Below are 20,709 nucleotides of genomic sequence, written 5' to 3' on the forward strand. Positions count from 1 at the left end.
TTTTGCAAAAAGTTGCGCTTTACAATGCTGTAAATGTTAGTGTTAAGTGAACGGTTACACTGCCTAAAGGATTTACTTCTATCCTACAGAAAGTGGGTGACTTTCTGTCACATTCCTTGTTGTCGTTGTTGTTGTACACACAAGTATAAATATATATATATATTGATATAAATATAAAGACTTAGTACGTCTACATAAAAAATAATATTGGTTTCCAGAGTGCCTTATTCAGAATTTCTGAAAAAAAGGACTATTCTATGTCAAAAACAACATTTGCGAGAACTGCATTGGAAATATCGCGTTGTTTTGGAAGTTGAGACGTCACGTCACCCATAGGCGGAAGTGTCATGTTGTTGAACAACGGCACTGTTTGTAGCCATGTTCAGTGCGTTTACCATTAACAAAAAACAACAAATGTTCTTATAATATAAATTGAAGTTATTTCATATATCAAGCTATCAATCTAAACTACTCGGCTAAAGTTTCTGAGTTTATTCTGAATTATCGGTTGTTTTTACACCTAGTTAGCATGTAAGGCAAGCGTTAGCTTACAAGCTATGGTTTGTTGACAATTGTTTCTCGACAGCTTGTCTATTTTTCTATAAATCTATACAATATTAAATTACAAGACTTAATGTTCCTGCTTCATTTAGTACTTATCTAACGCTTACAAGTTACGAAACGTCTCATAGTCACCAAACTAGAGAATGGTGTCCCTTTCATTAACCAAAGCACTATGCGCTTTCTTTAAATAGATTGTGTCATGTATGGCGTCGTACCATATATTAAGATTAGCTAACCTATTGAAGAAAGGACTAACCAAGAAACAAGTCTGGACAAAACCACATAAGACCTCAATCGTGGTGTCAGCTCAAGTTGTATTGTGAGTATACATTCATTTTCTTTGTTATGTTTAAAGTGCCAAGACGCAACTTTCTCTCCATTTAATATGGACATGGTCTTATGTGTTGGTTTTTCTTTTGTAGAATGACTGCACTCACTGACTTGGAACCTTTAGCAAAGAGAATCAGGGTTGAAACCAGTGCCCCAACTTCCCTTGCATCTTCCCTCAAAGGTATTTTGATTAGATGCCATTTTAAAAATACACCAAATAAGTAATTAGCTTAGTTTTTGATTTGTAACCCTTTTTTTCAGTCCCAACTTTTAGCTTTAAGATAGGAGATAATGACGCAGTAAATAAAGAAAGAAGGCAACACAACCCACTTAAAAGGATGGATATACGACCAAAGGCTGGAGCAGATGGTCTGCGAGGCGTAAAGACAAAAGGTAACCATCAAAGAATCGGCCCAAGACAACAACAGAATTTAAAAAGTACTCTTGATCAATGGTTGGTTAAGCCCAGAAGAAATCCAAGTACAGCTGACAGATGCCAAATCCAAGAGGATGTAGAGATGGACGGTGATGACAGTGTCTTACAAAGCACCTCAGCTCAGGTTCCAGAATGTACAAAGGCAGAAAAGCCTGCTCTCTCTGATTCGGATGAAGACACCCAGCCCATGACACCACAACACCTGTATGAAGACAATCCAGTCTCCCCAGCCTTCATGGATTCTGCAGAGAGTGAGCATATGCAGACACTATCCCATAATTATGATACATTTAAGAAAGAAGAAGTGGAGACATGCTCAGCAACACAATACCAAAATAACAGACTTCTTTTTAGGGACATCATCTCCAGATCTGCCTTCAGAGAAACAAGGTGCAGACAAGGAAAATACCTCGGGCAAACCTCATGTCAAATGGCTGGGGACACCAATCAATGATCTCCACAGAATGCCTGAATGTGGGGGGCCGCTTCCACCGCTGAAGGATGTTCCTGGTCAACACACTGTGATGATAAGGGTTGGAGCATTTCTTTCTTCACACTTACATTACATTGCATTGCATTTAGCTGACGCTTTTATCCAAAGCGACTTACAATAAGTGCGTTCGACCAACAAAACTTGAAGAAAACAGAATCATATAAGTACATCAGGCTTCATAGAGCAAAAACATTTCAAGTGCTACTCAACTGGCTTTAGATAAGCCAGCCCTTTATTAGTATATAAGTGCTTTGTTAATAGTTCTATCGCTCGAAGTGGAGTCGAAAGAGATGAGTTTTCAGTCTGCGCCGGAAGGTGTGTAAGCACTTCAGATGTTTACGTCATTAAAACAAAGGCCATTTACCTCGTCAATCTAATGTATTTGCATGTTTCTGAGACAGTGTTCAGAAACAGTTTGTACAAAAATAATCTGTTTTTGTGTAAACTTGCAAAGGAAAAGTAACATAAAAAACCTGATCTTTAATATGTAGTTTTGAGTGTCTCTGCTTTATATTGTATTGTCATTTGGATAGTTTGTTTTGTACACAGGTATTACATGCTCTAATGCCATTTGTTTGCATTCACTCCCATTGACAGACGGACCTTCTTCACAATGGTAAAATACCTGTTCCATATCCTGCTAGGTTTAAGGATACCTGGGATGACATCCATGTCAAGATGCCCTGTTCCAGTTGGAACCTGTTTCCTGTGCCTGATGAGGTAATGGTGTATCTATAACATTTGTATTGACATGTCAGTATTAAATAAAAATGGTAGTAATGGATTATGTTACAAATGTATATGTGTGGCACATTTAAGTCACATTTTATAAGGGTTAATAAGCAGTGACTGACCTAAACTATTTTAAAGTCTATTTGTGTGAACAATGAGGATACTATTATGAGCATTGGTATATTTCATTGTAGTAACTCTCAAGAGTTGCTACTATTTAGTTGCTTACCCATCCACATTACATGTTTTCAATCTGCATGTGCAAGAATTAAACAATGAGGGGGTAAATTACGGAACTGTTTTACATTGATTCATCAAACCACTGCAAGAAACAGGCATAACAACACAGCCTTGTTATTCTTGATATGCTTAACTGTATTCACCCCGCAGAGAACTAACAAGCTGTGTGCTTCAACAGGAAACACAAGAACGACAGAATAAGAGTCGGTGGGAATTGATCAAGGAAACTTTGAACAACGAATTTACATGTCAACTCGAGTTGAAGGCAAGTTTCACATCTGTGTGCTATTCTTTTATTGGCAGGGCCTAATGCATTTCACTCTCTAAAACAGGCATTCTGCACTGTGGTTGTTGTTACCAGACTACGCCATAAGATGGCGTCACAAGCCCAGAAACTGAGAGGCACACAGTATCTGAGAATGTTACTATTTTGTCCATTATGTTTGTTATTTTAATATACAAATGTAGTAATACTAACTTATAAAGATTCATTTAGATTCAATATTTCAAATAATTATTGAATTTGTTCTTAACAGAATGCCATTTTGAAGTACAGTTCCTCACAGGCCAAGAAATGGGACTTCACCGCATTGCGACTTTACTGCACAAAGGTAAAGAATATCAATGATTCCAGATGTAGTGACTAAAGTTGAATGTTCTTGTAATTGTATTTATCATAAGAGTGAGTTAATTAATACTGGCATGCAGATGGACACACATGTTGAAGTTGTTAGAGGGTTAGCTGCTGACTAATGAAATCTCATCTGTCCCATCATGATACTTAATTGCCCGACAGAAGGCATCGTAAACCAGTGTTTCTCACAGAGCTGCTTGGGTCAAAGAGAGTACAGATGTCTCATTAGGTAGTGAGGATAATATTCAGCTTGTGGAGGAAAAAGTAATATGGATGTCTCATTTGACACCAGATTAGATTTAGTTTAGTATAGTATAGTATTTAAGTGGGATTGTGAATCAATACCAATCAATAGGCCTACTTTGCAGCCATTTTTCCTTTCCGCTTGGAAACGCAGAATAATTCAAAGTTATGCAGTATAATTAGTCTGACATAGACTGAGCTGATACTGTTTTTAAAGTAAATATCTAGCTAAGAGTGGTAATGACGTTTTTAGGTTTTTTGAAAAGGTTTGTTCTATATTAGTAAATTGATTCTCAAGCATTGTGAGTGCATTTTTGCAGCATTACACAAACAGAGGCACAACACTTGCTCCAAGTTTGTACAATACAAATAATTGGACATATTTTATGTTTTTGTGCAGTTTAGAGTTCTGAAACTCAGATGACCTGTCCCCAGATGCGTTATGATGGCCAGAGCTCTGTTTGTTTATTGGTTGTTGCTCAGAGATGTCAGTGCGTTTTCCAGCCGGGTTTGAAGGCCATCCATCATCTCCTGTCCTGACGTGCTCTGCGTCATCCTTTGTAAAATCCAGAAGGGCTGTACTACTGTCTGTCTGGTTCATGAAAGGAATAGTAATCTTCCATTAGTACAGATGGGCCATCTTGTGTCATGAGTGTTTGATTTAAGAAATCCTGAGCATGTAAGACTAGACAAATAATGGCCTTTATATTCCTTGTAGTAAAAAGCACTCATCCACTCAGTGCTTCATAGCATCACCTTGAGTTCATGATGTTTTTTACAATAGCTCAGGAAAGGAAGTATATGTTTTTATGAATGCCATCATGTCAATTATTTAGTAATGGATTTTTCGTAGGAGAATGTTGAAGCCCTTCAGAGCCAAAGTGGAAGTCCAGAGAAATATTTTAACATTTAGCTGAAAGGTCAAAGTTTAGTAAGTTGTCAGAAATGAAATGGCATTACATGACATTACATCCTAGAAAACGATTTACTTCAGCCTTATACTCTTGAGTCAATTGTGTGCCATATATGTCATAAATCATGTCGAATGGGATTTTTGTTGGATACATTCTGAACATGTTGAGAGGCTTTAGCCGTAGGCAAAGTTTTGTTGTGGTTGGATTTGAATTGTATCAAGTCAACTTGGATGGAAAGATTAGATTTTGTCTGACTGCAAAATGTCCAGTGCCATTACATCTATTGAAACAAATATCTGCTAACCGTCCCCACCGCACGCCTCGTCACCATGGGTGCTCGGGCTTTTAGCTGCACTGCTCCCAGACTCTGGAACTCCCTCCCGCTGCACATCCGACAGTCGGACACAATCACCATATTCAAATCCCAATTAAAAACCCACCTGTTCAAATCTGCCTACTCACTGTAGTGCTCCCCATTATATGTTTCATTTGTGTCCACTTGACTGTCTCCTCCATGATTTCCTGTTTGTGTTTTTATCATGTTCTGTTGCCTATTAGCATTTTCTTTCTTTTTTTTTAACAAATTGTACGGTATCCTTGGGTGTCATGAAAGGCGCCTAAAAATAAAATGTATTATTATTATAATATGGATTTTAAACGAGATGTCACATCAATTGTAGCTATTGCTTTGTCGGTTCATAGTGAAGGTGGTTTGTCGGAGTAAGTAAAATTGTGGTAATAAAAGTGTCATAGATGTGTTTCATTTTAGATATTTTTCATGTCACTTTTTAGAGTCGCGTATAAGTCATGGTAGCGCACACTTAATAGATTGGCTTTATTTATGCTCCATATTATTGCAAATTTGACACACACAGTTCCTCTTGACAAAGTCTGTTTATTGCCTCGGACCCTCTATAGAATGTATTCACTGCTTAAGTGAGTGGATGATCTGCGTTTTTTTATAGTTGATTATGCAGCAGAGGCAGTAGCAATTAGGCTTCGTACATATATACACCCACAGCCAAGAATATATAGTGTTGGTATTTAACCTATTTTATTGTAAAAACCAATCACAGAGTATTTTTTAAGTCTTGTTTATTTCCAGTGCAACCCACAGGCAACATGAGGAAAGGCAAACAATGCAATTCTACCTACTCCATTTTCCCCTCTGTTATTTTTCCGTTAGAGATTTCAGCTTGGAGACCCTGGAGCAGGCTTTTTTTGAGTGTCGGAGACAAGAATGGCATGGAGTGACGGGCTGGGCAACCTCATTGAATATTCATTTCTGCACAATAACCTTATGAATATGTGAAAAGCTGTTGACGGACAGCATTGGTTTTTGTCAATTTCGCTTTCTCCAGCACAGCCAGTGTTGTATTTACGGTTATGAGCACGCAAGCGTTTTATTTTTACACGGCCACACGTCCACAGATGCAGTCAAGCGGATTGCTTTATTGCTCGGACCTGTGGGGAATAGGAACCCCCGAGCATCAGGAGTTGTGTTAAATCTGAATCTGGTTTCTTACTGCCCGCACCCGCGCATCTTACTTGATTATTTTGTCAGTTGGGTGTGATGTACAGACCTGTATCAAGTCATACAGAGTGTTACTTCAGTTGATTTGATGCAGTGTCTTCTGCTGATTTAAGGAGCTTGGCTTATACTACCTCAGCTATATCCCAGTCTCGCCCTGTCAACTGCCTTCATTTATTACGCCCCTAGGGGCAGTTTATGATGTCAACCAGGTCATTACTTATGACAGTGTTTAGTCAGGCTTCCTTTGCCATAATATAAATGTCCTTTGCTAAAACACAAGTCAAGGCTCCTTGTCTTGGACACACACTGTCCTTTCGGTTTCAAATGCTTGGCCATTTGCATCTCTTCCAGGAAGACTGTTTAATCAGCTGGCATGGCTGTGCGTGCAACCTTGATTGAATGGCTCTGTGATTGATCATTCTGACATTTCGTAGCCAATATGGCTGTAAATACGGGTAGTATACACTGTATATTGTCTACTTTACATTAGAGCACGTAGGCAGTGTTGTGGAGTCATGTATGTTGTTACTTTAATATGTTTTTCTGCTTGGTGATGTTATTATATACAAACTGTTCAGCTGAAGCCAGATGTATTTTAATTATAGCTTTCACAATCCATTTAAATATAAGCTCCAATATGAGATTAAAGACAGTTATTTATTTTTCCACTATTTGTCTTACATCTGCATTTATTTTGTACTTTATTTAAATACGTTATTGCCTTTTGATGTTCTGTATAGCTTACATTTCATTACTTTAAGTTTCTCAGTGAAATTGTACATTTTGCCATGGATGCCAAGTTGTCAATTGAATCAACCAGCTAATAATGTCACAGCTGAGTTTTGTGGCAAAACAACAAACATAAACAGATCTCTTGCTCTCTCCAAGGTCCTGGAGCCTGATGCTGCTGAACATCTGTTTGACTCCCTGCTGCCAGACATGGTGCAATTAGCACTGAGAGCATCTGAGCTCTGTACCAAGGTAACATCACTAACCAACAGGCACTGACTCACTGGTCCGTGACACAGTAGATCACTGCAGCAGGTTGATCCCACGGGTCACGGCATGATACATATCATGGTAGTACAAATGGTGAGGTCAAGGCACGTAGCTATTGATGGTCATTTGTCTGATGTTTTAAAGTCCTCTTGGTCATCTGCTTCTTTCAAGTGCGGATGATGAAGAGCAATGTGAGTGAGCAGCTGAGAAAGTGTCATTGTGTAGCCATTTGCAAGTCATTTAAGTTGTATATCTTTGCTCAAGAATTACCTTTTTATATAAACATATTAAGTGGCCCACACCACCAGAAAAATATTAATTAATCAAACATGTTTGTGTTAAAGCATTTAGTGTAGCAAATTGTAGCATTGTAAGCCATAAACAAGTGTGCATTTTAATGTAAAAATGTATTTATAATTTTTATAATTAGCTATTTTCTATAACCAAATGTATTTTTTGTCTACAAATTAAACATTGAGTGGCTAGCTAGTCTAAAATGTATGTAAAACTACTGAGTCTGTGTTTGAGATGGAAGAATAGATCAACTGAATGGGCTCTTACATTGATCGACTACCACATACTGTGTCCGATTGATTTGAAATGATACCTCCATCATTCATATTGTGTTTTTTCTAAATTGGTAACTTGTATCTTATCACTTACTGTACCTTTCCTGTTTATCTCTCTTCCCTAATTCAACTCCCAATTGCCGTGACAGAAAAGCTTTTACAGATGCACTGTTTATTTATAAACTAAATGCCGCTATCAGGAGTATGAATCTCTTGTGCGCAAAGGACGATTGTGATTATGATTGAAGAAGCATGGAGTGGTGCCAAACGTGTGCATTTACGTACTTCAGTGTCTCGTTTGGTAAATTGATAAAACAAATTACTTTGACCTTCCTAAATTGTACCTCTATTCCTCCTCTAGCCGATACCCCTCCTCAAAGAAGGCCTGGACCACTCCATCACCGTGTCTCAGGAGCAGGTGGCATGTCTGCTCGCCAACGCCTTCTTCTGCACCTTCCCCCGACGCAACTCCAGGAGGACTGAGTACTACAACTACCCAGACATCAACTTCTTCAGGTAATACGACGGTGTGGTGCCTTCATACATAATGTTCAAATAATCAGTTTGTAAGTGACGCTGCTGGGACAATTTGTTTCATTTCCATGAGAGGGCACTACTGTATACGTTTTCGCTATAAACCATGTTATCTTCCTCCTGGGTGTTAAAGCAAGCATTTACATTGTGTGTAGATCGTATGAGCAAAAGCTATCTGTACAGTGATTAGAAAAAGGTATCATCACATTTAAAAGAACTTGATGTGTCCTTTTGCCTGCAATACTTACAAGAACTTTACACTATAATGCTATTTGTTGGCCAATCTATCTTTCTCTGGCACTTGTCAGTTTTAAAATAAATATGAATACTGTTCTTTATGTGTAGTTAAGAGCCAAACCTTTCCCTTTAAAAGCATAACATAGGAAAAAGAGGAATGCAGGAGTTGTTCTTATTCCAGCAAGCTCTTACTGTAGAGATGGTCTGGGTGGTGTAATGCCAACACAGTCTGCAGGCCTCTGCTCAGTCTCTTTTGGCATCACAGTGTAATTACCTAAATGGAGGTCGGAATTAGATTAACATTGACTCAGATGGCTGCTCTTGACAATGGAGAAAGCCATTGGCTGTTTTGCAGAAGGCTGTGACAGAGTTCGATTGCATCAGCATTTCATTCACATAAAGGTTTTGCTGTGATTTGAAAGGAGAGCCCAGAGTCATCTTGTTAGCCTGCCGCTAAACATGTCCCTGAATCACCGATTTGGTGCGAGCCAGCTTTGAAAGTTGTGTTTTTCTTTTATTGTTATTAAAACTGTTATTTTCCTCTGCGTTTCTATTTCAAAGGAATAAGAAGAGGAAATAAAAACAAAGCTGTTTATCTTCCATTGTTATTCTACCTCAATAGAGACTTCTTATTTGTAATAAACTGCACAAAAACAGCTTTATCACAATGCAAATATGAACTCTCCAATGAGATCAAGCTGACTATTAAAAGTATTCTTTTGTTGTTTTTTGGCTTAATAAAATGGTGGACCTGTCATTCAACGGATTCATCAAAAGCAAACTTTATTTATAATTTGAACACAAAGTGCATTTAGCTTTTCTTGTTAAATGTTTTCTTATTCTGATGATTGAAGAACCCAACCGCTGTACATACTGTGGTCACTTATCCCCTTTTGTCCAGTTACATAATAGCTTTTTTTATACATCTATGGGAGGTCTATTGATGTTATATAACTGTATTCCTTATCTCTTCCCCCAAAGAGCACATGTTACTAAAAGCCTGCTCTTACTAGTGGCCAGCTCATGTCAAAGACTTATGCCCTGAAGACTACACCACGCACAATGGTTTCTAGGGGCCACACTGGATGGGGGAGCTGACTTGGACGAATGCGTCTCTCGGCCCCTGAAGGGCTCTCAGTGCATCAAGCTTTTGTCGTTATTTCATTTCACTCGCATGACATTTTCTTTCTCTTTATCGCGGTGTATGAGGAGGGCTGTTGCGTTCTTTACAGAGTTTAGGTTACAGAGATGGTGGGCTCAATGCAATTCAAACCCGCCCACTGCACCTCGCTACCAGCAGCTTTGTGTGTGTGTGTGTGTGTGTGTGTGTGTGTGTGTGTGTGTGTGTGTGTGTGTGTGTGTGTGTGTGTGTGTGTGTGTGTGTGTGTGTGTGTGTGTGTGTGTGTGTGTGTGTGTGTGTGTGTGTGTGTGTGTGTGTGTGTGTGTGTGTGTGTGTGTGTGTGTGTGTGTGTGTGTGTGTGTGTGTGTGTGTGTGTGTGTGTGTGTGTGTGTGTGTGTGTGTGTGTGTGTGTGTGTGTGTGTGTGTGTGTGTGTGTGTGTGTGTGTTATTTTTCAGGAGGATTGACCTTTTGCCTCCTGAGGACTCTGTTGCTTAAAAGCAACACAGGGCTTCTTAATGTACCCCCAAGGAGGGAGCCCTGGTTCCCTCTCTGTTCTGTTCCCTTTTTTGTGCGAGTGCTGTGAAGTAGCTCACCAGTGTGACTCGCCTCGGGCCACTCCATTGTCGTAACAGCGAAGGAGCTCCTGCATAATCGGATAGTGACTGAAAGGGAAGCTGAGTGAGAGATGAACCAATTCATATCAAAAGTTAAAGCATGACTGAACTCACATGGCCAAAGTGGAGGTCTTGTGTTTCGACGCACTGGAGTCATTTTTCCCTGTCGTGGTTCTAGTTATTTAACCAGTGGATCACTGAAAGAGTTGGTCGTTGGCTCTGATGCTGTGAATAACCTGCTTGCAAAAAAAGTGTGGTTTATTTTTTAAAAGAAGGACATCATATGTATCCTAATATCAAAAATCTCTTCTTACCTTCAGGCTCTTTGGCGGGGGCTCTTCAAGCAAGATTGAGAAACTGAAAACCCTGATTTGCTATTTCAAAAGTGTCACTGAGCAAAGTAGGTGTTACAATGTCATTTGAAAATATTTGCAATATGTTATTGATGTAAAGTGATTTTATAAAAGAGAATAATTCCGTACTTCCCTTTTTTGCTTTTCAGCGCCTACTGGACTTGTGACATTCACACGAAAAAGCTTGGATAGACCTCTGAATTGGAAAAGGTGAAGTGTATTGACACTGTTCAAAGCGTAGTAGTAGTATGTCAATTGTTTCTGCCATTAAAAAAAACACTGCAGCTTTCTAAATCTAAAGCTAAAAGACTGGAAGCAAGTAAGAATCCATGGTCTCAACTTTCATCAATAACTAACAGACATTATTCATCCGTTGTGTTTCAGCTCAGAGGCTCAGCTCACAAATCTCCACATCACTTGTGAAGGAACCATTGAGGATGATGGTTATGGAATGCTTCAGGTAAGAATAGTATAGCAATAGTGTTCACTAGTGAATATACAATCTCATTATTGTTACTTTAATTGACTTAACCTCGCAGTATCCTTTATTTTTGCTTGATAAACGTCTGCGATATACTCCACACTGCTTGGTTCCCATCCCCTTTTCCTAAGCCACCACATTCTGGAGTCTTTCACCCAGAATGCTTACGACTGCTGAAAAGGCCTTTGAGGGAGCTGGTGGCACGTCGGAGGGAGTGTGTGCTGGGACCGGGGTCGAGGCCTCTGAGCCTCCTCTGCTCTCTGTGTCGGCCGTGCTTCCTTTACTCTGTCAGGACGGCCCGCTCTGCCTTTCACCTTTTGTTTGCCTCCAGTTGCCACAAGCTGACAGTTGATGTGCACACATGACCAGCCCCGGGGTACGCCGTGGCCCGGATTGATGGATGCTCTGCTGGGGTGCGGGGGTGGGGGTGGGATGACAGCCTGTCAAAGTAGACTTTAGAGGCTCGCTCGCTGTCCCAGTGTTGAGTGACCAGTTTGGGAAGGTCTGCGGCTCGCTCCTTTGCAGCCTGTTCTTTGGGGTTGTGACGGGGTTGGCGTGTGCTGTCTTTAGGCCAATGAGCAACAACTGTCAGGGAATTCAATAATATGTTCCACACGGCTGATTTCTGACTAAAGCCATGACTCGTCACGTCTGTTTCATGAGCTGAAACGATGAGCTTTCTTTTGAATCATAAACAGACCAAACAAGTAAATCAGTGACACCCATAGATTTGCGCACACAGCACAAGTAGCAAGCTATAGCACAGGCACCAGTCAGCAGTCAATTTAGCAGCATGTTATGACTGGAGGGAGATGTTTACTCTGGACTGCAGGACTCCGCTCTTGTTTTTTGATATTTGCTACTGGCAGCAGCAGGCCTAAGTGCTGCTCCTGGGGAGAGCTCATGTTGGCATGGGGGACAGAAGTCTGAGTAATGTGAGCACCTCAGGACACCTTCCCAATCAGCATGTCAAGGATTCTGTCACAAATAAATAAAATAAAAAAGCCTGAAACCTTTTCATGAAGTGTTTTCCACCTACTGTCCAAGTTTGGGAAACTACACGTTAACAGTCAAAGAAAATGTTTTTGTTATATGAGCATGTGACTGCATGCTGCAAGGGATGTTTCAGTGTTTTCTTCATAACGTGTCATCCATCTTGATTTGCAGGTGGATTTTGCCAACCAGTTTGTGGGGGGAGGAGTCACCAGTTCTGGTCTAGTCCAGGAGGAAATCCGTTTTCTGATCAACCCTGAGCTTATTGTTTCTCGCCTCTTCACTGAAGCCCTGGATCATAATGAATGTCTGATTATCACAGGTCAGTGATAATAAAACTCCTCCACAACATGGGTAAAAATACAAAAGAAATCCTCTGAAGAAATCTTTTTTCTATTCAATCATTTATGCTTTAATCTTTTGATCCAGATCAGATCAATAGTGCCCCTGGGTTTACTTTCTTATGCTTGACCTATAATTAGACAGAAGAAACAGAAGGCGTTTCTGGACACACAGAGCATGCAGTATACACCTTCAATGTACCCATTCCGGCGCAGCATGAGGCTTGTTTTTTTCTGTAAATTGCCCTGTTTTCTGTATCTGTCCTTGTCCCATGTTGCCTTTTGATTGGCCCAAAGGTAAGGGAAGAGTCGCATCAGTCGGGAGTTGTAGATTGGCCTGTCCTGATTGCTCAGCTGGTGTCTTTGTGTCGAGTAATTCCCACAGACTGTACTTCAGTATTGAGTGGTTGTGACAGGCCAGTAGACGTAGTAACAACCGCTAGACGTATGAACCTCAGGAGGAGGCTGATTGCTGTCCTGTTTTTTTCAAACTGCTCAACATTGTTGACTCTTTGATTGATTGATGTGGATGGAGAGTTTGGAAAACAAAAGTCATGTTGTATAGTAGTTGCTTTAACACTAACGGAAGTTTTACTTTAATCCAGTAAAACCATTTCAACAAAAAAAGTATGTGTATAGTAAAGTGATAAGTTTATCACAAAAGTAACTTTGTACATTAAGGGAATAATCAGGCATAAGAATTAGAGTAATTAGAGTAAAAAAAGGTAGCTTTTTGAACTTTTTACTAGTATTTTTAATAATAAAATCAAGAATGCACAGATTGTATAGCAGGATAACCAAAAATCATCAGTACCTCTATTTTAATAGATGCAGTGAGCCCTTTATTAGTAGAGCATGGTATAGATTACATAAATTAAATGGATTTGAGTTATAGATAAATACAGCTCTTGCCTTGTAACACAGTGAATTCCATTTGGGTCCTTATAGATCTTACATTATTACAGCAACTATCATCAATATTTTTTAAGCTCATTGTTTTGGAATTACGTCCATTTTGTTTTGGTTCTCTCTGACCCTATAACCTTGCTTTCCAACACAGTCAGAAATCGTTTTTCTGTGAAAAAGCGCTGATAAACTATCCATACACTCCTTGTCTAGCACCAAATATTAGCTGCTGAAAAATCTTCTGATTACATTGGAGATAAATGTGTCTTGAAATTATACATTTAAATATATTCAAGTGCATGACGTAAACCACTGTTACAACACATAAACTCACTGACCATAAATATATTACCACGATGCATGACCAGGGGGTGGATGAGCAGGAAGTGAGGCAACAGAGCCACCGCCCTCCTGATCAGCATCACACCACTGCAGCAGATCTTCTGTGCTTGGTGGAATCACCTTCAGACTCCTTGCTGGCCATCTCTCCCTCGCCTCCACTTACGCCACTTAACTTTATTACCCGGGCCCAGAATTAATTATAGCTGCCCAAGACCTGCTCCGCTAATGGACTCTCCCATTCCATCATCTTTATTAAACCCTTCCCGCATCTCTTGTCCTACGTCCTAACAGCCAAGTCTAAGCCTTAGCTGCGTTGTGGCCATGTTGTAAATCATGTCCCCCTGTCATGTGCTTTGGCATACAGTATGGAAGCTAATGGATCTTACCTCCGCAGTGACATTTGCAAAAGTGCCCGGGCCTAATTGAATTTATCCTTGATTGCAAGATATGTGGCTGACATTGGAGCGGTCAAACGTATACACTGCATCAAGGTGAAGTCATGTGATACATAGATGGAAATAGTGAGCAGCAACTGTGGTGCATTAGATACAGAGACATTTCTTGCACACAATCTTGCTTCACTATTCAATGTTACCTTCTCGTTTCTCACTTTTACCTCAACATGGCAATGAGATGCGCTCCTGACCTTTTTCTGTCTCTGGTTCACCATCAATATGAGACAGTTTGTTGTGATGTATTTACACATGAAAGGAACAACCTTCAGGAGCACCGCACATTATACCTGGTGATTTTTATGCAACCTTTTTGTCATTTAGAAATCATTTTTAACAATCAGACACATCTGTGCCGGGCCAAGATTGATCTGATTCGCACTGCAAAAATATCATAATTGATATTGTTCATGAAGGTTGTTCCTTTCAAACGCAAATATGGTTGATCATAGAGTTGATATTCTTGGAGGACCATTAAAGGTCAGATGTATGAATACTTTAGACAGGGCGGCAGGGCATTTGATCAGTTATGCAAACGTCCTTCAGTGGTCTCCCGTAGTAACTTGAAACAATTATGAAACTTTCAGAAAGTAACTTGTATTGAAAAGCTTTTTTAAACCCTGTCCGCAAATTATTTATAACACGAATTGTGGTATTGAACAGCAAACAAAATAACAAGAGGTTCTCTTATCATCTTGTTGAATATATTTGGAAGATAATGGAATATTTTCCGTTATCTGCCACCTGTGCCAGTTTACTGTCCAGTCTTATGAACAAGAAGAGTTACAACTCCGCACAAACTTTGTCCATAAATGGTGCTAGGACCATCTTTAAGTTTAGTGTAGATACATATTTCCATTTATTATTGCAAATCTGTTTGTAGCCAGTTGTTGGTTGTTGGATTGTAAGAAACTGTCTGTGATGCCCCTGTGGGTTCATCTTGAGAGAGTGTGGCTGTGCTCCATCCAGCCGCCTTGATTGTCGTAACTCGGGGCACCTGAATCTGGTGCCCTGCAGCTATTTAAAACCTCTGCTCCTCTCTGTCTTCCCTCTGCTTTCTCGTACAGGCACCCGGTTCGGTTGAGTTATTTCAGTTGTTTTACTTTGTGCACCTCAACACCCTCACACATACATGTTCATGCAATCCTCACCCTGCAGTTACATTACTGATACCACTGACGTTCACACCTCATGCTTTAATTGTTTTGCACTTGACTAATTTGGCTAATTTGAACCACTTGCTTTAATAAACATATTTTGTTAAATCGTTGATATGGTGTGTCTCCTCTTTGTTGTGGCCTTTTGAGCCAGGTCATAACAAATGGGGGCTCGTCCTATGGGTTATTGTGCTGGCTTGGCGCTGCTATTGGGGGACACCTCATGTCTTTTGTGTTTCAGGAAGCTTTAGTGTTTGACAGGGCGTCAGGTTTTGTGTGCCAATCAGAAGGTTAGATGTTGCTGTTTGAAAAGCTTTTGTAAAGGGATTTCCCCGCTAGGCTTAAGTGGCATTTCCCCTTGGGTTGCGTCTGTTTGTTTTTTTCATAGTGTTGTGGCGACTTGGTTAGTGTCAGCTGTTTTCGGACAGCTGTCTCGGGGGCACGTCCGCGTGATTTTGTGGTGTTGCAGGTCGCTCCACAACTCCGCCGGGTTCCAGTGCGTAATTACCCGCCGCAAGCCACATGAAGACTAGGTGAGATTAGTAAGATTTTGGTTAGGCAGTGAGGGGGAAATTCTCTGTTGGGTTTGTCTTTTGCCCATGCGTGAAGGCAGGTTAACACTTTGCTTTCTGATTGGTTATAGGTAATATATTATGGCTTCTTTGTCGGCGTTTGTGGATGCGCCTTCAGTGTCGTTCTTAGGTAATTGCAAGAAGGCGCAGTTGGTCAAAATAGCAAGGCATTATAAAATTGCTGTTGGAGCAAGCGGAAAGATGAGATTAAAGCTGTCATCGTGTCATCTTTGTTTGAGCAGGGGTGTTGCAGAAGAGTGAGTCTGGTGCGGCAGGGGTCGTACCGGTAGTGGTTCAGACAGCTGGTTTGACGTTCGAGCAGCAAAAAGAGCTTTTGGCCATGCAATTTGAGCAGTTGGAGTTGAGGTTGGAGCAGGAGAAGTTGGAGTTGAGGTTGGAGGAGGAGCAGGAGAAGTTTGAATTGAGGTTGGAGCAGGAGAAGTTGAGGTTGGAGCAGGAGATGTTGCAGTTGGAGTTGAGGTTGGAGGAGGAGCAGGAGAAGTTGGAGTTGAGGTTGGAGCAGTAGAAGTTGAGGTTGGAGAAGTTGAAGTTGGAGCAGGAGAAGTTGGAGTTGAGGTTGGAGCAGAAGAAGTTGGAGTTGAGGTTGGAGCAGAAGAAGTTGAGGTTGGAGAAGTTGAAGTTGGAGCAGGAGAAGTTGGAGTTGGAGTTGAGGTTGGAGCAGGAGAAGTTGGAGTTGAGGTTGGAGCAGGAGGAGTTGGAGAAGTTGGAGAAGTTGGAGAAGTTGAAGTTGGAGTTGAAGTTGGAGTTGAGGTTGGAGCAGGAGAAGTTGGAGTTGAGGTTGGAGCAGGAGAAGTTGGAGTTGAGGTTGGAGCAGGAGAAGTTGGAGTTGAGGTTGGAGTTGAGGTTGGAGCAGGAGAAGTTGGAGTTGAGGTTGGAGTTGAGGTTGGAGCAGGAGAAGTTGGAGCAGGAGAAGTTGGAGTTGAGGTTGGAGCAGGAGAAGTTGGAGTTGAGGTTGGAGCAGGAGAAGTTGAGGTTGGAGCAGGAGAAGTTGAGGTTGGAGCAGGAGAAGTTGGAGTTGAGGTTGGAGCAGGAGAAGTTGGAGTTGAGGTTGGAGCAGGAGAAGTTGGAGTTGAGGTTGGAGCAGGAGAAGTTGAGGTTGGAGCAGGAGAAGTTGGAGTTGAGGTTGGAGCAGGAGAAGTTGGAGTTGAGGTTGGAGCAGGAGAAGTTGGAGTTGAGGTTGGAGTTGAGGTTGGAGCAGGAGAAGTTGGAGTTGAGGTTGGAGCAGGAGAAGTTGAGGTTGGAGAAGTTGGAGCAGGAGAAGTTGGAGTTGAGGTTGGAGCAGGAGGAGTTGGAGTTGAGGTTGGAGCAGGAGAAGTTGGAGTTGAGGTTGGAGCAGGAGAAGTTGAGGTTGGAGCAGGAGAAGTTGGAGTTGAGGTTGGAGCAGGAGAAGTTGGAGTTGAGGTTGGAGCAGGAGAAGTTGGAGTTGAGGTTGGAGTTGAGGTTGGAGCAGGAGAAGTTGAGGTTGGAGAAGTTGGAGCAGGAGAAGTTGGAGTTGAGGTTGGAGCAGGAGAAGTTGGAGTTGAGGTTGGAGCAGGAGAAGTTGGAGTTGGAGTTGAGGTTGGAGCAGGAGAAGTTGGAGTTGAGGTTGGAGCAGGAGAAGTTGGAGTTGAGGTTGGAGCAGAAGAAGTTGAGGTTGGAGAAGTTGAAGTTGGAGCAAGAGAAGTTGGAGTTGGAGTTGAGGTTGGAGCAGGAGAAGTTGGAGTTGAGGTTGGAGCAGGAGAAGTTGGAGTTGAGCTTGGAGAAGTTGGAGTTGGAGAAGTTGGAGTTGAAGTTGGAGCAGGAGAAGTTGGAGAAGTTGAAGGTGGAGTTGAAGTTGGAGCAGGAGAAGTTGGAGTTGAGGTTGGAGTTGAGGTTGGAGCAGGAGAAGTTGGAGTTGAGGTTGGAGTTGAGGTTGGAGCAGGAGAAGTTGGAGTTGAAGTTGGAGCAGGAGAAGTTGGAGTTGGAGTTGAGGTTGGAGCAGGAGAAGTTGAGGTTGGAGCAGGAGAAGTTGGAGTTGAGGTTGGAGCAGGAGAAGTTGGAGTTGAGGTTGGAGCAGGAGAAGTTGGAGTTGAGGTTGGAGCAGGAGAAGTTGGAGTTGGAGAAGTTGGAGTTGAAGTTGGAGCAGGAGAAGTTGGAGAAGTTGAAGGTGGAGTTGAGGTTGGAGCAGGAGAAGTTGGAGTTGGAGAAGTTGGAGTTGAGGTTGGAGCAGGAGAAGTTGGAGTTGGAGAAGTTGGAGCAGGAGAAGTTGGAGTTGAGGTTGGAGCAGGAGAAGTTGGAGTTGAGGTTGGAGCAGGAGAAGTTGGAGTTGAGGTTGGAGTTGAGGTTGGAGCAGGAGAAGTTGAGGTTGGAGCAGGAGATGTTGCAGTTGGAGTTGAGGTTGGAGTTGAGGTTGGAGGAGGAGCAGGAGAAGTTGGAGTTGAGGTTGGAGCAGTAGAAGTTGAGGTTGGAGAAGTTGGAGCAGGAGAAGTTGGAGTTGAGGTTGGAGCAGAAGAAGTTGGAGTTGGAGTTGAGGTTGGAGTTGAGGTTGGAGCAGAAGAAGTTGAGGTTGGAGAAGTTGAAGTTGGAGCAGGAGAAGTTGGAGTTGAGGTTGGAGCAGGAGAAGTTGGAGTTGGAGTTGAGGTTGGAGAAGTTGAAGTTGGAGCAGGAGAAGTTGGAGTTGAGGTTGGAGCAGGAGAAGTTGGAGTTGGAGAAGTTGGAGTTGAAGTTGGAGCAGGAGAAGTTGGAGTTGAGGTTGGAGCAGGAGAAGTTGGAGTTGGAGTTGAGGTTGGAGCAGGAGAAGTTGGAGTTGAGGTTGGAGTTGGAGAAGTTGGAGTTGAAGTTGGAGCAGGAGAAGTTGGAGAAGTTGGAGCAGGAGAAGTTGGAGTTGGAGTTGAGGTTGGAGCAGGAGAAGTTGGAGTTGAGGTTGGAGCAGGAGAAGTTGGAGTTGAAGTTGGAGCAGGAGAAGTTGGAGTTGGAGTTGAGGTTGGAGCAGGAGAAGTTGGAGTTGAGGTTGGAGCAGGAGAAGTTGGAGTTGAGGTTGGAGCAGGAGAAGTTGGAGTTGAGGTTGGAGCAGGAGAAGTTGGAGTTGGAGAAGTTGGAGTTGAAGTTGGAGCAGGAGAAGTTGGAGAAGGTGGAGTTGAGGTTGGAGCAGGAGAAGTTGAAGTTGGAGAAGTTGGAGTTGAGGTTGGAGCAGGAGAAGTTGGAGTTGGAGAAGTTGGAGCAGGAGGAGTTGGAGTTGAGGTTGGAGCAGGAGAAGTTGGAGTTGAGGTTGGAGTTGAGGTTGGAGTTGAGGTTGGAGCAGGAGAAGTTGGAGTTGAGGTTGGAGTTGAGGTTGGAGCAGGAGAAGTTGAGATTGGAGCAGGAGATGTTGCAGTTGGAGTTGAGGTTGGAGTTGAGGTTGGAGTTGAGGTTGGAGTTGAGGTTGGAGGAGGAGCAGGAGAAGTTGTAGTTGAGGTTGGAGCAGTAGAAGTTGAGGTTGGAGAAGTTGGAGTTGAGGTTGGAGCAGAAGGAGTTGGAGTTGAGGTTGGAGTTGAGGTTGGAGCAGAAGAAGTTGGAGTTGGAGTTGAGGTTGGAGAAGTTGAAGTTGGAGCAGGAGAAGTTGGAGTTGAGGTTGGAGCAGGAGAAGTTGGAGTTGGAGAAGTTGGAGTTGAAGTTGGAGCAGGAGAAGTTGGAGTTGAGGTTGGAGCAGGAGAAGTTGGAGAAGTTGGAGTTGAAGTTGGAGCAGGAGAAGTTGGAGTTGAGGTTGGAGTTGAGGTTGGAGCAGGAGAAGTTGGAGTTGGAGTTGAGGTTGGAGCAGGAGAAGTTGGAGTTGAGGTTGGAGCAGGAGAAGTTGAGGTTGGAGCAGGAGAAGTTGGAGTTGAGTTTGGAGCAGGAGAAGTTGGAGTTGAGGTTGGAGCAGGAGAAGTTGAGGTTGGAGCAGGAGAAGTTGGAGTTGAGGTTGGAGCAGGAGAAGTTGGAGTTGAGGTTGGAGTTGAGGTTGGAGCAGGAGAAGTTGAGGTTGGAGAAGTTGGAGCAGGAGAAGTTGGAGTTGAGGTTGGAGCAGGAGAAGTTGGAGTTGAGGTTGGAGCAGGAGAAGTTGGAGTTGGAGCAGGAGAAGTTGGAGTTGAGGTTGGAGCAGGAGAAGTTGAGGTTGGAGCAGGATAAGTTGGAGTTGAGGTTGGAGCAGGAGAAGTTGGAGTTGAGGTTGGAGCAGGAGAAGTTGGAGTTGGAGTTGAGGTTGGAGCAGGAGAAGTTGGAGTTGAGGTTGGAGCAGGAGAAGTTGGAGTTGAGGTTGGAGCAGAAGAAGTTGAGGTTGGAGAAGTTGAAGTTGGAGCAAGAGAAGTTGGAGTTGGAGTTGAGGTTGGAGCAGGAGAAGTTGGAGTTGAGGTTGGAGCAGGAGAAGTTGGAGTTGAGCTTGGAGCAGGAGAAGTTGGAGTTGGAGAAGTTGGAGTTGAAGTTGGAGAAGTTGAAGGTGGAGTTGAAGTTGGAGCAGGAGAAGTTGGAGTTGAGGTTGGAGTTGAGGTTGGAGCAGGAGAAGTTGGAGTTGAGGTTGGAGTTGAGGTTGGAGCAGGAGAAGTTGGAGTTGAAGTTGGAGCAGGAGAAGTTGGAGTTGGAGTTGAGGTTGGAGCAGGAGAAGTTGAGGTTGGAGCAGGAGAAGTTGGAGTTGAGGTTGGAGCAGGAGAAGTTGGAGTTGAGGTTGGAGCAGGAGAAGTTGGAGTTGAGGTTGGAGCAGGAGAAGTTGGAGTTGGAGAAGTTGGAGTTGAAGTTGGAGCAGGAGAAGTTGGAGAAGTTGAAGGTGGAGTTGAGGTTGGAGCAGGAGAAGTTGGAGTTGGAGAAGTTGGAGTTGAGGTTGGAGCAGGAGAAGTTGGAGTTGGAGAAGTTGGAGCAGGAGAAGTTGGAGTTGAGGTTGGAGCAGGAGAAGTTGGAGTTGAGGTTGGAGCAGGAGAAGTTGGAGTTGAGG

General features: G+C 42.5%; 1 protein-coding gene across 1 annotated transcript in view; it reads left to right on the forward strand.

The window, feature by feature from the left end:
* Window positions 1-350: 350 nt before the first annotated feature.
* Window positions 351-20,709, forward strand: part of LOC117465047 (poly(ADP-ribose) glycohydrolase-like) — a 31,384-nt gene continuing 11,025 nt past the window's right edge. Inside the window, exons 1-13 of the mRNA XM_034107900.1 lie at window positions 351-883; window positions 987-1,075; window positions 1,156-1,581; window positions 1,673-1,863; window positions 2,421-2,543; window positions 2,974-3,060; window positions 3,332-3,406; window positions 7,009-7,101; window positions 8,050-8,204; window positions 10,515-10,594; window positions 10,697-10,757; window positions 10,932-11,007; window positions 12,196-12,343. Coding sequence (XP_033963791.1) covers window positions 768-883; window positions 987-1,075; window positions 1,156-1,581; window positions 1,673-1,863; window positions 2,421-2,543; window positions 2,974-3,060; window positions 3,332-3,406; window positions 7,009-7,101; window positions 8,050-8,204; window positions 10,515-10,594; window positions 10,697-10,757; window positions 10,932-11,007; window positions 12,196-12,343 — 1,720 coding nt within the window. The 5' untranslated portion in view covers window positions 351-767. The remainder of the gene's footprint in view (window positions 884-986; window positions 1,076-1,155; window positions 1,582-1,672; window positions 1,864-2,420; window positions 2,544-2,973; window positions 3,061-3,331; window positions 3,407-7,008; window positions 7,102-8,049; window positions 8,205-10,514; window positions 10,595-10,696; window positions 10,758-10,931; window positions 11,008-12,195; window positions 12,344-20,709) is intronic.

Source organism: Pseudochaenichthys georgianus, chromosome 19 (genome assembly GCF_902827115.2).
Source record: "Pseudochaenichthys georgianus chromosome 19, fPseGeo1.2, whole genome shotgun sequence".
Classification (NCBI taxonomy): Eukaryota; Metazoa; Chordata; class Actinopteri; order Perciformes; family Channichthyidae; genus Pseudochaenichthys; species Pseudochaenichthys georgianus.